Consider the following 15,028-nt stretch of genomic DNA (forward strand, 5'->3'; position numbering starts at 1 on the left):
TTACTCGTTGAAAAGATTCTCCTGTAATTATGACCCCTATCTGTAAAGAGTGTGTCAGTGTTTCATGGTTTGCGCGTCTCCCGTCTGTCTGTCTGTATTTGTCTGTGCTTTCTTGGACTGTATGCCTGCCTCTGACTGTCTGTGTATCTGTCTGTATCTGTCTTTGTATATTTGTTTGCCTGTCTGGTTAGGTATGCATCCGCCGTATCTGTCTGTCTGCCTGTCTGTGTATCTGTCGCCTTCACTGGCTGTCTGTGTATCTATCTGGTTGTGCATCTGTCTGTATGCATGTGTGTCTGCGTGCATGTGTGTGGAAGCGTATGTGTAAGTATGTGTGTGTGTGTGTGTGTGTGTGTGTGTGTGTGTGTGTGTGTGTGTGTGCTCTTTTAAAAGTTTCATTGAGCTTGTTCCCCAGAGTGCCGGAGCCCACAGGAGCCATACAGGACGCTGCACATTTCCATAGCCATTGACTGCCGTACAAAGACATCCAATAAAACAGGCGATGTTCCCACGACGGTCATTATACAACACCCTCCTTCTCTGTCTCTGTCTTTGTCTCTCCGTGTTTCTGTGTCTCTGTCTGTCTGTCTCTCTCTCTCTCTCTCTCTCTCTCTCTCGCTGAGTGTGTGTGTGTGTGTGTGTGTGTGTGTGTGTGTGTGTATGTGTGTGTCAGGTGCGCGCACGTCAGTTTTCCCCTATATTTACTTACTGCCCCCTTCCCTGCACCTTCCCTGCCCCTTCCCTGCCCCCTCCCTGCCCCCTTCCCTGCCCCCTCCCTGCCCCCCTCCCTGCCTCTTCCCTGCCCCCCTCCCTGCCCCCTCCCTGCCCCTTCCCTGTCCCCCTCCCTGCCCCTCTCCCTGCCCCTTCCCTGCCCCCCTCCCTGCCCCCCTCCCTGCCCCCTCCCTGCCCCCTCCCTGCCCCCTTCCCTGCCCCCTCCCTGCCCCCTCCCTGCCCCCCTCCCTGCCTCTTCCCTGCCCCCCTCCCTGCCCCCTCCCTGCCCCTTCCCTGTCCCCCTCCCTGCCCCCCTCCCTGCCCCTTCCCTGCCCCCTCCCTGCCCCCTCCCTGCCCCCCTCCCTGCCCCTGTCGCAGTGAGACAGATTAGCAGTGTCATAAGGGCTTTCGTACGATTTATAAAAAGAAGGCGATAAAGATTAGAAAGGACACGCTTGAAAGGGATTATGAAAGGGCCAAAGTGATCAGAGAAAAGGAGAAAATAGTGGGAACAAAATATTTAAAAAGATTAGAAATAGAGTATAAAAATAGACAGATAAAAAAGAAACGACAAAACAAGAATCCAATATAAGAGGGGGGAAAAGACGGAAGAAATCAAGAGTATCAGAAAGAAAATGGCAAAAGGATTAGAGAGAAAAATGTCTAACCGATTAGAAAGTAAAGTGTAAAAAGTGTTAGAAAGACATAGGGACGGAAGGATTAGAAAGGAAAAAAAACTACCACAAAAAGTACTGACAAGAAAATGTCAAATAACAGAACGAAGAAAGCAAAAGGATTAGAAAGAAAATGGCAAAAGAGAATCATAAATAAAAGGGGGGGGGGGGGGGGGGTGAGGAGAGGTCAAAAAGATTAGAAAGGAAAGTAGAGAAATGTTGTAAAAGAAAAGGGCAAAAAAGAAGTACACAGAAAAAGTGGTGAAGGGATTGACAAGAGAAAGTCAAAACGGATCAGAAAAAGGACAAATAGTGTGACAATAGAAAAGGGCAAAAACTATCAGAAGAAATGGCAAAAATGACCAGAAAATTAAAGGGCAAAAAGTATTACAACAGAAAGGGGAAATACTAAGAAACGTATTACAAATGAAAGGGATAATAGTAAGAAATGTATTACAAAAGAAAGGGAAAATAGTGAGAAAGTATTACAAATGAAAGGGAAAATAGTAAGAAAAGTATTACAAAAGAAATGGAAAATAGTGAGAAAAGTATTACAAATGAAAAGGGAAAATAGACAAAGGAAAGGGAAAATAGTGAGAAAAGTATTACAAAAGAAAGAAGAAATAGTAAGAAAAGTATTACAAATGCAAATGGAATTTCATGAGAAAAGTATTACAAAAGAAAGGGAAAACAGTAAGAAAAGTACCACAAAAAGAAAGGGAAAATAGAAAAACATTACAAAGGAAAACGGGCAATTGTGAAAAAAAAGTATTACAAAGGAAAGTGAAAATATTAAAAGATTAAAAGGTAAAATAGTAAGAAATGTATTGACAAAAGAAAGGTAAAGTAGTAAGAAATGTATTGACAAAAGAAAGGTAAAATAGTAAGAAACGTATTGACAAAAGAAAGGTAAAATAGTAAGAAACGTATTGACAAAAGAAAGGTAAAGTAGTAAGAAATGTATTGACAAAAGAAAGGTAAAGTAGTAAGAAATGTATTGACAAAAGAAAGGTAAAGTAGTAAGAAATGTATTGACAAAAGAAAGGTAAAGTAGTAAGAAATGTACTGACAAAAGAAAGGTAAAATAGTAAGAAACGTATTGACAAAAGAAAGGTAAAGTAGTAAGAAATGTATTGACAAAAGAAAGGTAAAGTAGTAAGAAATGTATTGACAAAAGAAAGGTAAAGTAGTAAGAAATGTACTGACAAAAGAAAGGTAAAATAGTAAGAAACGTATTGACAAAAGAAAGGTAAGTAGTAAGAAACGTATTGACAAAAGAAAGGTAAAGTAGTAAGAAATGTACTGACAAAAGAAAGGTAAAATAGTAAGAAATGTATTGACAAAGAAAGGTAAAGTAGTAAGAAACGTATTGACAAAAGAAAAGGGTAAAGTAGTAAGAAATGTACTGACAAAAGAAAGGTAAAGTAGTAAGAAATGTACTGACAAAAGAAAGGTAAAGTAGTAGAAATGTACTGACCAAAAGAAAGGTAAAGTAGTAAGAAATGTACTGACAAAAGAAAGGTAAAGTAGTAAGAAATGTATTGACAAAAGAAAGGGAAAGTAGTAAGAAATGTACTGACAAAAGAAAGAGAAAATAGTAAGAAAAGTATTCTCTCTCTCTCTCTCTCTCTCTCTCTCTCTGCTTCTTTATATATCAGTCTCTCACTCTCCCGCTGATTAAATATCTTATCTAAGAAACACACTCTCTCTCTCTCTCTCTCTCCCGACGACCACCACCACTGACAACAAAAACAACACAGAAACCATCACAGATCACCAGGAAGTTAATAAAAAAAAAAGAGTAAGACAGAAACGTAAGGTGACTGCAGTGAGGTCCGTTTCATCACACCCTCCCAGCCACACAACCAAAACCTCCACAGTATCCACGTCTGCCATCAAAAGCTGTTCTGTCACCCGACACCCTTGCTGTGGAAATGCAGTACCCTTCATCTCCACTCACTAACACATGTCTGGATGCATCGTGAAGGCTGTTTCCTTTCTCTGTATCACAGCAAAAGGCCAAATGGAAACTATATCTTCCACTTCCGGGCCCTGATAACGTGTGATGGCTATATTTTGATAGTGTTTTTTCTTTCTCTTCTTCACAGGAAAAGGGCCGTTGAAAATTATATCTCCGTCCACCCCTCCCCCCACCCATCACCCCCTTCCTCACACACCTGTGAATTATCTGGAAAATATCACCTTTGAACTGCCAGCGGGTGTGGAGCTCGGAAAAAAATGTTTAAGGTAAAAGTGATATTGGACTGTTTCTCAAGATATACATTTCACAAAGACAGTGATGATGATGATGATGATGATGATGATGATGGCAGGTTCTTCGCTTGCGAAGATCAGTGGGAACTTACCGCCAGGGATGGGCAGCATGCCTTTTGATGACTAATCAGTCCAATCCGTGATCTGCAGAGTCTGTGGCATTGTGGGCAGGTGTAGATCTGGCCTGCGTTGCTGGGCTGCGGACCTGGGTCTTTCCTTCTCCTTCTTTTCTCCTGGATGTTCAGTCGTCTAGTTTCTTCAAAGTGTTGGGTTCCCCTGAGCGTTGAAGATCTTCAGCTGCCTCTATTTGATGCTGACTGCTCCCATGTCTTGGGGTTGATGTCCGCTTGGTATAGTTGCTTCTTCAGTTGGTCCTTGAATCTTTTCTGTGGTGCGCCTATATTGCGTTTGCCTTGGACCAACTCCCCATAGAATACTGCTTTCGGCATGCGAGTGTCAGGCATCCGGGTGATGTGACCTGCCAAGCGAAATTGTTTTAGCATGAGCATTGACTCGATGCTTTGCAGTTGAGCTCTTTCTAGGACTTCTATGTTCGTTATGTAGTCCTTCCACTTGATGCCCATGATAGACCGAAGGCATCTCTTATGGAACTGCCCCAGCGGCTTTGTTTGTTTCCGGTACAGCACCCATGCTTCTGATCCATATAGCAGTGTTGACAGTACAGCAGCTCGGTAGACTTGCATCTTTGTGGAGAGTCGCAAGGAGTGGTTTTTCCATACTCTTTTCTGGAGGCGGCCAAATGCTCTGCTTGCCTTTGAGAGGCGGTTGTCCACATCTTTGGTCACTGTTGCGTCGTTCTACCGTGTTAAGGGGATGGCCATCAATGCTTATGTGGGGAGCAGTGTACACGGTCCCTGGTGCTTTTTGGTGGAGGACTTCAGACTTATAGTCAGACCGAATGCCTTGGCTGCCTGTGAAAAACGGTCTACAATGACCTGAAGAGCTTCTTCTGTGTGTGCCAGGAGGGCGCAGTCGTCTGCAAAGAGCAGGTCCAGGATAGCTTCTTCTGAGGTCTTCGTGTGGGCCATGAGCTTTCGTAAGTAGAATATGCTGCCGTCGGTCCTGAATCTGATATAAACCCCCTCGTCTAGATCCTCCTTTGCTTCTCTCAGCATCATGCTGAAGAAGATCGCGAAGAGTGTAGGGGCTAATACTTTGCCTTGCTTCACTCCATTGCTGATTGGGAATTCTTCAGAGTAATCACCACTACACTTGACGTGACCCATTTTTCCTTCGTGGAGTTGTTGTAGGATTGTAAGGAACTTTGGAGGGCATCCCAGTTTGGTCATTATTTTCCATAGGCCATCTCTGCTGACTGTGTCGAAGGCTTTCGTGAGGTCTATGAATGCTGCATATAGGTTCATATTCTGTTCTCTGCATTTCTCTTGGATCTGCCTCAGCACAAAGATCACGTCAGCTGTTTCTCTATTTACTCTAAAGCCGCACTGGCTCTCTGGGAGATGTACCTCAGCAATGGATGGGCTGAGCCTGTCCAAGAGAACTCGGACGAGAATCTTGCTGGCAATGGAGAGCAGTGTGACGCCTCTGTAGCTGGAGCAGTCTGATTTGGAACCTTCCTTCTGTGGCACTACTCCTTCATTCCAGTACGATGTGAATAGCTCCTCAAGCTTCTGAATAAGGGTGTCTCCTTCATGCTTATATACATATATATTGGACTGTTTCTCAAGATATACATTTCACAAAGACAGTAATGGAAAGGCAGACCAAAGCTGGAAAGCAATTTTTTTCTTTAATCAAATAATCAAGGGGGTAGTATTCTTATTAAGCAATAACTGTAAACTTAAAATGCAGACAGAAAACTAATCCTATATTGTCAAACATGTCTTTACATTTCCTGTCTTCATGTCGACATATTTCCCTGGAGATGCTGACGAGAAAAATGGAACAACTTACCCTAAACCGGAAAGCATTTATCTTAAAGAAAAATCAAAGGATGTAGTATTCCTGCAAGACTTTAACTCTGAGTTTAAAATACAGAAAAACAAACTGAAACTACTGTGAATTATTATACACTTCAGTTTTTCATGTGGAGACATTTCTCTTTAGATGTTGACATGTCTCTTCCATAATATGTATGTCTTACAGCGATGACCACACTATGTTTGAAGGAACTGAGAGGGAGAGTGGAGATGGAGGCAGGATTGCAAGCGTGGAGTGGGGTGTGAGGAGGGTAGATTTGGATAATGCATGTTCAAATTATAAAGATTACACATTTATAACCTTACAGAACAAGAGACATCTATAGGTATGACTGGTGACCAGCAGCAGTAAGACACAAGGAGAAAGTTATGAGCTGTGAGATATTAAATCATACTCATGAGTTAGACGTCCCTTCGACAAAGCCATCTTGATTTCGTCCTCACATCTCAATCTCATTACCTGCATGTTCCAGGGCTGCATAAATAATCAATCTCTAGTCTGTAGTAATACAGCATTGGACACAGCCAGAAATTTCAATCACTTTTTTGTGAAATAAACGGTAGAAAACATAACGAATAATATGCAAAGTTGTCTTCGCAAGGGAGAACAGTCAAGTAAAGAAAACTCCGGTGAAATTCGGTTAACTACAAGCACTCACTTGTATATAGATGCGATGCAAAGTAAAAACAAAATCCTATAACATTTCAAATCGTGCAATATGATCATAACGTTCACCAACATTAAATTCAAGATTCGGTGCAGAATTGACGAGGGAAAAGTTAAAATAGTTGAGAAAGAAATGCCTGCAATCAATAACGCTGTAGACGGTCCGAAAAGAAGACAAGGTAACAAGTACAAAAAACACAACATGGAAGGGTCTGCTGTGTGATCTAAAATAATCTGAATGCAGACTGAGTTTCAATTTTTAACTGTTCGATAGCTGTTTCATTGTGCTTTCCCAACAGCGAAGAAAGTCTGAACAGAGAAGTGATGTCAGTAAAACTTCACAGACATGTATTGATTTCTAACATCTTTAGGGTGGGGCGAGTACCAAAGAACTCAACTTTCTTCAGCTTCATTACATAAAGGACAACAGGTCTCCATCACTGCGCTTTCTATTACGATAGTTCTGGGTGAAAATGTCGGAAATCCGGAAAATAAATCTGGTAATAATTATCAATGTTTTGGATGCCTGTCCATTTTCATCGATTTATACAGAGAGAGAGAGAGAGAGACAGACAGACAGACAGACAGACAGACAGACAGAGGGGGAGGGGGTGTCCGCGCATATATAATGTGAAAAACTGTGAAAAACAAAACCAAAAAACAACAAACAAATAAACAAACAAACAAAAATACAAATAAAAAGATGTAAGGTTCAAACAACTGCTATAGCACAACAGTCACTTTAACTGAAGAACACATAGAAAGTAAGAGAGACAGAAAGAAACAAAGAAAACAAAGAAAAGATAAGATAAAAGAGAAGAAGACAGACATGCAAACAAACACATCGACAGATATACAGACAGACAAATAAAAAAAATAGAACACAAACCCACCACAAAACCCCAGCACAATAAATACACACGCGAGAAACGAGAAAACTGAAAAACTTAGTCAACACTCAGAAACAAATTCACCTCCTATTGAAGAGGTTAAAAAATGAATAAATAAACTAATACCAATAATGAACAAATAAATGCATAAATAAATAACTCCAAAATTGATATACCAAGCAAAAAGTAGGCCAAAGACACAAACACACACACACACACACACACACACACACACAATTTACCTCGTCACTGGAGCAGGGCGAATCCATGATGATGGTGGTCAGCGTTCTTTCCACTCCCTGTCCGTTCAGGAAAAAGCCCTCCCCTGTCCTTCCCTTCAGGGCAGGGTCTACACCTCTTGTCTCTCTCCCCTTCAGGGCAGGGTCTACACCTCTTGTCTCTCTCCCCTTCAGGGCAGGGTCTACACCTCTTGTCTCTCTCCCCTTCAGGGCAGGGTCTACACCTCTTGTCTCTCTCCCCTTCAGGGCAGGGTCTACACCTCTTGTCTCTCTCCCCTTCAGGGCAGGGTCTACACCTCTTGTCTCTCTCCTCTTGCCTTGAGGATCCTCGGTGACCCTTGGTCAAGGATCCTTAACTACGCGTCAAGGATCTTTGTTTCTATCCCGTCTTTTCAGCGTCAAAGTTTTTCTCTCACTTTTTTAGTTGTTGCTGTTTCTCTGTGTTTCTGTGGCCAGTCGTGCACGAACGTGAGGAAAATGCAGTCCAAGATAGCACAACAACACACAACTGTACCTACTTCTTCACCCTCTACTTCTTTACCCATACATACTGGCTCACCACACACTCAAAGTCTCACTCTTGACATGATGGAAACATCCGAATTAGAAAGTGTTGACTGCTGGCCACTTGCAGCCCGGTCAGACGCAACAGAAAATAGCAGCAGTCGGTAGTGCCCGCCAGATGGGGATTGTCTTACAGCCACTGGCAGCCAGGGGGCGGGGCTATTTTGGTTGGCCAGACTTCTTTAAATAGCACACAGGGGAGTGTTAGTCTTGACCTGAAAATTGTAAAGCACACACTATTGTCCGAAAAGAAAGGAACAATTCACTGTGCAGCTGTGGAAAGCGCTGAATATTTGAAATGTACAACGGATATAGTCTCTGGTTCTGTGAAAAAACAACAACACACAATATCTATGTAAAATGCACGCGTGAAAAATCACTCTTATATCAGTGCACGGGTGATTATTTTTGTCTAAGTGGCGTAGATATTTTATGACGACCCGTACAGCTACAGTTGGTCCTCAACGACAAGGCACACACAGGATCCTTGTCACACTCTGGAGAAGGGAAGTCTCACTGCCCGTCACTGTACCACATATGTTGACTTTCTCACACATCCTACAGCAGTCCCTGAAAATGCCAGAAAAAAACTCGGTAGTTAAATAGGAACGTCCAGGTTTTCCCCAGAAAGAGGAAGCACAGTATACGTATGTAAAAGCCAGATAAATTAAATCAAATCTACACAATTCTGACCGACGTGTCTTTTTCACGATACTGAAGAACAAAGGAGGACCGTCAAACATACAAGGTAATCATAATCTTGGAGGGAGATCATTTGTGTCTTAATTGCACAACACACACTGTCATTGTGAGAAACTTCAGAGACAGAAATCTCACCGTCAATTAAGCAGAAGAAAGACTGTTTCAGTCTGGTACCACAGAACGCAGTGACTGGTACAGCACTGAACAAGGACAGGCCGGTTCCTGAAGGGAACACAGCAATGGTGGTGTCTCTATACCCAACAACCAAAGCACACAGTGTCCTCGGAAACCATCACAGACAAGTCTCCCTTTTCGACAAGATGACTTGTGCAGTACACAATTACAATGAAAAAGAAACCTCCACTCTGAAAGCTACTTAAGTTGGTGTTATTGCCTCAACATCTCAGCCCAAATGGGTCCATACTGAGAAAACGTCAGAGAGGCGCAATCTTGTTCTGGAACACAGGTAAAGACGAACAGTTTCTCTCCAGCTGTGCAGCAAACAGCAGTCTGCGTTCAAAGCAGGAAACTGTGTACAAAGAACACACAGGTGAACAATTAGCTTTGTCACCTGTGATACACCTGTCCGCAAACCATGTCCCCTGCTGTGATTAATGAGTTTCGTCTTTTTCTCTGGCCTCTGACTGGGGACAGTAATTAGTGCATCACACTGAACAACCTGACGTCACTGACTGGGGACAGTAATTAGTGCATCACACTGAACAACCTGACGTCACTGACTGGGGACAGCAATTAGTGCATCACACTGAACAACCTGACGTCACTGACTGGGGACAGTAATTAGTGCATCACACTGAACAACCTGACGTCACTGACTGGGGACAGTGATCAGTGCATCACACTGAACAACCTGACGTCACTGACTGGGGACAGTAATTAGTGCATCACACTGAACAACCTGACGTCACTGACTGGGGACAGTAATTAGTGGATCACACTGAACAATCTGACGTCACTGACTGGGGACAGTGATTAGTGCATCACACTGAACAATCTGACGTCACTGACTGGGGACAGTGATTAGTGCATCACACTGAACAACCTGACGTCACTGACTGGGGACAGTGATTAGTGCATCACACTGAACAACCTGACGTCACTGACTGGGGACAGCAATTAGTGCATCACACTGAACAACCTGACGTCACTGACTGGGGACAGTAATTAGTGCATCACACTGAACAACCTGACGTCACTGACTGGGGACAGTAATTAGTGCATCACACTGAACAACCTGACGTCACTGACTGGGACAGTGATTAGTGCATCACACTGAACAACCTGACGTCACTGACTGGGGACAGTAATTAGTGCATCACACTGAACAACCTGACGTCACTGACTGGGGACAGTGATTAGTGCATCACACTGAACAATCTGACGTCACTGACTGGGGACAGTGATTAGTGCATCACACTGAACAACCTGACGTCACTGACTGGGGACAGTGATTAGTGGATCACACTGAACAACCTGACGTCACTGACTGGGGACAGTAATTAGTGCATCACACTGAACAACCTGACGTCACTGACTGGGGACAGTGATTAGTGCATCACACTGAACAACCTGACGTCACTGACTGGGGACAGTAATTAGTGCATCACACTGAACAACCTGACGTCACTGACTGGGGACAGTAATTAGTGCATCACACTGAACAACCTGACGTCACTGACTGGGACAGTAATTAGTGCATCACACTGAACAACCTGACGTCACTGACTGGACACAGTAATTAGTGCATTACACTGAACAACCTGACGTCACTGACTGGGGACAGTAATTAGTGCATCACACTGAACAATCTGACGTCACTGACTGGGGACAGTGATTAGTGCATCACACTGAACAACCTGACGTCACTGACTGGGGACAGTAATTAGTGCATCACACTGAACAACCTGACGTCACTGACTGGACACAGTAATTAGTGCATCACACTGAACAACCTGACGTCACTGACTGGGGACAGTAATTAGTGCATCACACTGAACAACCTGACGTCACTGACTGGGGACAGTATTAGTGCATCACACTGAACAACCTGACGTCACTGACTGGGGACAGTAATTAGCTGCATCACACTGAACAACCTGACGTCACTGACTGGGGACAGTAATTAGTGCATCACACTGAACAACCTGACGTCACTGACTGGGGACAGTAATTAGTGCATCACACTGAACAACCTGACGTCACTGACTGGGGACAGTGATTAGTGCATCACACTGAACAACCTGACGTCACTGACTGGGGACAGTGATTAGTGCATCACACTGAACAACCTGACGTCACTGACTGGGGACAGTAATTAGTGCATCACACTGAACAACCTGACGTCACTGACTGGGGACAGTAATTAGTGCATCACACTGAACAACCTGACGTCACTGACTGGGGACAGTTATTAGTGCATCACACTGAACAACCTGACGTCACTGACTGGGGACAGTGATTAGTGCATCACACTGAACAACCTGACGTCACTGACTGGGGACAGTGATTAGTGCATCACACTGAACAACCTGACGTCACTGACTGGGGACAGTGAATTAGTGGATCACACTGAACAACCTGACGTCACTGACTGGGGACAGTAATTAGTGCATCACACTGAACAACCTGACGTCACTGACTGGGGACAGTAATTAGTGCATCACACTGAACAACCTGACGTCACTGACTGGGGACAGTGATTAGTGCATCACACTGAACAACCTGACGTCACTGACTGGGGACAGTGATTAGTGCATCACACTGAACAACCTGACGTCACTGACTGGGGACAGTAATTAGTGCATCACACTGAACAACCTGACGTCACTGACTGGGGACAGTAATTAGTGCATCACACTGAACAACCTGACGTCACTGACTGGGGACAGTAATTAGTGCATCACACTGAACAACCTGACGTCACTGACTGGGGACAGTAATTAGTGCATCACACTGAACAACCTGACGTCACTGACTGGGGACAGTAATTAGTGCATCACACTGAACAACCTGACGTCACTGACTGGGGACAGTAATTAGTGCATCACACTGAACAACCTGACGTCACTGACTGGGACAGTAATTAGTGCATCACACTGAACAACCTGACGTCACTGACTGGGGACAGTAATTAGTGCATCACACTGAACAACCTGACGTCACTGACTGGGGACAGTAATTAGTGCATCACACTGAACAACCTGACGTCACTGACTGGGGACAGTAATTAGTGCATCACACTGAACAACCTGACGTCACTGACTGGGGACAGTAATTAGTGCATCACACTGAACAACCTGACGTCACTGACTGGGGACAGTAATTAGTGCATCACACTGAACAACCTGACGTCACTGACTGGGGACAGTAATTAGTGCATCACACTGAACAACCTGACGTCACTGACTGGGGACAGTAATTAGTGCATCACACTGAACAACCTGACGTCACTGACTGGGGACAGTAATTAGTGCATCACACTGAACAACCTGACGTCACTGACTGGGACAGTAATTAGTGCATCACACTGAACAACCTGACGTCACTGACTGGGGACAGTAATTAGTGCATCACACTGAACAACCTGACGTCACTGACTGGGGACAGTAATTAGTGCATCACACTGAACAACCTGACGTCACTGACTGGGGACAGTAATTAGTGCATCACACTGAACAACCTGACGTCACTGACTGGGGACAGTAATTAGTGCATCACACTGAACAACCTGACGTCACTGACTGGGGACAGTGATTAGTGCATCACACTGAACAACCTGACGTCACTGACTGGGGACAGTAATTAGTGCATCACACTGAACAACCTGACGTCACTGACTGGGGACAGTAATTAGTGCATCACACTGAACAACCTGACGTCACTGACTGGGACAGTAATTAGTGCATCACACTGAACAACCTGACGTCACTGACTGGGGACAGTGATTAGTGCATCACACTGAACAACCTGACGTCACTGACTGGGGACAGTAATTAGTGCATCACACTGAACAATGGCTGAGGTACTGAATATCAGCTGGGACAAATAGTTCTCAGTCACAGCTTGAAAGGTCTCTGGGATTTCCAATGTTCAGGTTCTGGTTCAGTATTAAATATCACATTTCTGAACTTGTAAGGTGTATGCTGCTGTCACTGCCGCTGGTTAACCTGAAGACGAGCTGGCCATCATCAATAATCATAAACAGCCGCAGTTTTCTGGATCAAATCAAAACAATAAATTAATCATAACATATGATGAGCAAGCTGACGATACACAATGCACACCAGTAAAGACAAGCGATGGTTACAACGAACAGTCCTGACGCTCACAATGCTGATGACATCACGTAGACTTAGTACATTCACATCTGCTCAGTCTGACGTCATGACATACTGTCAAAATAATAAGAATGCATAACGTGTAAACAATCTTCCTCCCAATACCTGAAGGGGGGGTGGGGTGGGAGTCTCAGGTTTAGACTGCACCCACCTCCCTTTCCTCCACGTCACCCTTGACTGGGGGACATAATTAGTGCAACACACTGAACAATACGAACCTGACTCACTGACTGGGACAAGTAATTATGCATCACTACTGAAACAACCTGACTGTCACTGACTGGGACAGTAATTAGTGCACACACTGAACAAACCTGACGTCACTGACTGGGACACAGTAATTAGTGCATCACACTGAACAACCTGACGTCACTGACTGGACACAGTAATTAGTGCATTACACTGAACAACCTGACGTCACTGACTGGGGACAGTAATAAGTGCATCACACTGAACAACCCCTGACGTCACTGACTGGGGACAGTGATTAGTGCATCACACTGAACAACCTGACGTCACTGACTGGGGACAGTGATTAGTGCATCACACTGAACAACCTGACGTCACTGACTGGGGACAGTGATCAGTGCATCACACTGAACAACCTGACGTCACTGACTGGTTAGTTGGGAAGGAAGGGGGAGATGGTCATTAACTCTCTGGACAACTTGGGTGAGGGATGAAATAATCAGCTGGCTGACAACATGTTTCTCAGAGGTGACAGCTTTGAAGGTCTCTGGGATTTCCAATGTTCAGGTTCCTGGTTCAGGTTTTAAATATACATTTTCTGTGCTTGTTAAAGGTGTTATTGCTGCTGTCACTGCCGCTGGTTAACCTGAAGACGACGAGCCTGGCACACGTCATTCAATAATCAGTAAAACAGCCGGCAGTTTTCTGGATCAAATCAAAACAATAAACTAATCCAGAACATTATGATGAAGCAAGCTGACAGAGTACCCACAATGCACCACCCAGTAAAGACAAGCGATGGTTACGAAACGACAGGTGTTCCTAACGATCGCTCACAATGCCTTTGAAATGACATCAACGTAGACTTTAGTACATTTCACATCTGCTCAGTCTGACAGCATTAAGACATACCTTCAAAATAAATAAAAGAAATGATAAACCGTGTAAACAACCTTCCCCTCCCAAATACCCTGAGAGTGGGGGGTGGGGTGGGAGTCTCAGGTTTCAGACTGCAGCCCCCCCCACCCCCCTTTCCATCCAGCGTCACCCCCTTCAGTGGAGACAACAATGCAGTCCACTGATGACGGATGGAGGAAGTCTGAGCGAGTCCCGCTGGGTGCTACATTAATAACCTGCTGATTATCTTCTCCACTCTCCGCCTCTTCATCGATTTCAACTGCACAAAGACCTTTCGCCGCCTCCTCGTCGGAGGGGAAATGGCCCACTATTAATGTTCCAGCCAATCTGTGTCGTCTGAAGACCAGATTGCTATTTTATCAACTCCCGGGGGAGTCAGTGGACGCAGTGTTTTATATTCTCCCCACTAAACTGTTTTCCAAAGACTCAAGAAATCTCTCTCTTGATCGGTATTTCAATCTACAAAAAAGGTTTTTATGACTGCTCTAAAAATGACTTACAGTTAGGTTTAAAGACTGACCAAACGACCGACACTTTTCATCAAGTATATGTAGCTACTCTGCTTTTCTGATGAGCACCTGTCTCATGAATTGAGCATGTATTTTTCAGTTGAATTCTTTGAAAGCGTAGTTTTACTGTCCCTGGAAACTTTTAAAACTGTAGTTTCGCTGTCCCAGAAATGTTTAAAAAGTATTAACTCCTTCAGCTTCCTGTTTCACTGCCTTGCTATATTTCATATGATATTAAATAATATCAGATATTATAATATAGATATTTAGGGACCATCTTAGACAATAAGCTGACTTTTGACAGAAATGTTGATTCCATTCATAAGAAATGTCAATCTAGAATTTTTTGTTTACATAAGCTTAGAAATGTTG

The 15,028-nt window shown here is 43.9% G+C and overlaps 1 protein-coding gene across 1 annotated transcript in view; it reads right to left on the reverse strand.

Moving 5' to 3' along the window:
- LOC143276779 (neo-calmodulin-like) overlaps window positions 1–8,484 on the reverse strand; it is a 249,390-nt gene extending 240,906 nt beyond the window's left edge. Inside the window, exon 1 of the mRNA XM_076581420.1 lies at window positions 7,420–8,484. Coding sequence (XP_076437535.1) covers window positions 7,420–7,446 — 27 coding nt within the window. The 5' untranslated portion in view covers window positions 7,447–8,484. The remainder of the gene's footprint in view (window positions 1–7,419) is intronic.
- Between the last annotated feature and the right edge of the window lie 6,544 nt (window positions 8,485–15,028).

This window comes from Babylonia areolata, chromosome 33 (assembly GCF_041734735.1).
Source record: "Babylonia areolata isolate BAREFJ2019XMU chromosome 33, ASM4173473v1, whole genome shotgun sequence".
NCBI classification, from domain to species: domain Eukaryota; kingdom Metazoa; phylum Mollusca; class Gastropoda; order Neogastropoda; family Buccinidae; genus Babylonia; species Babylonia areolata.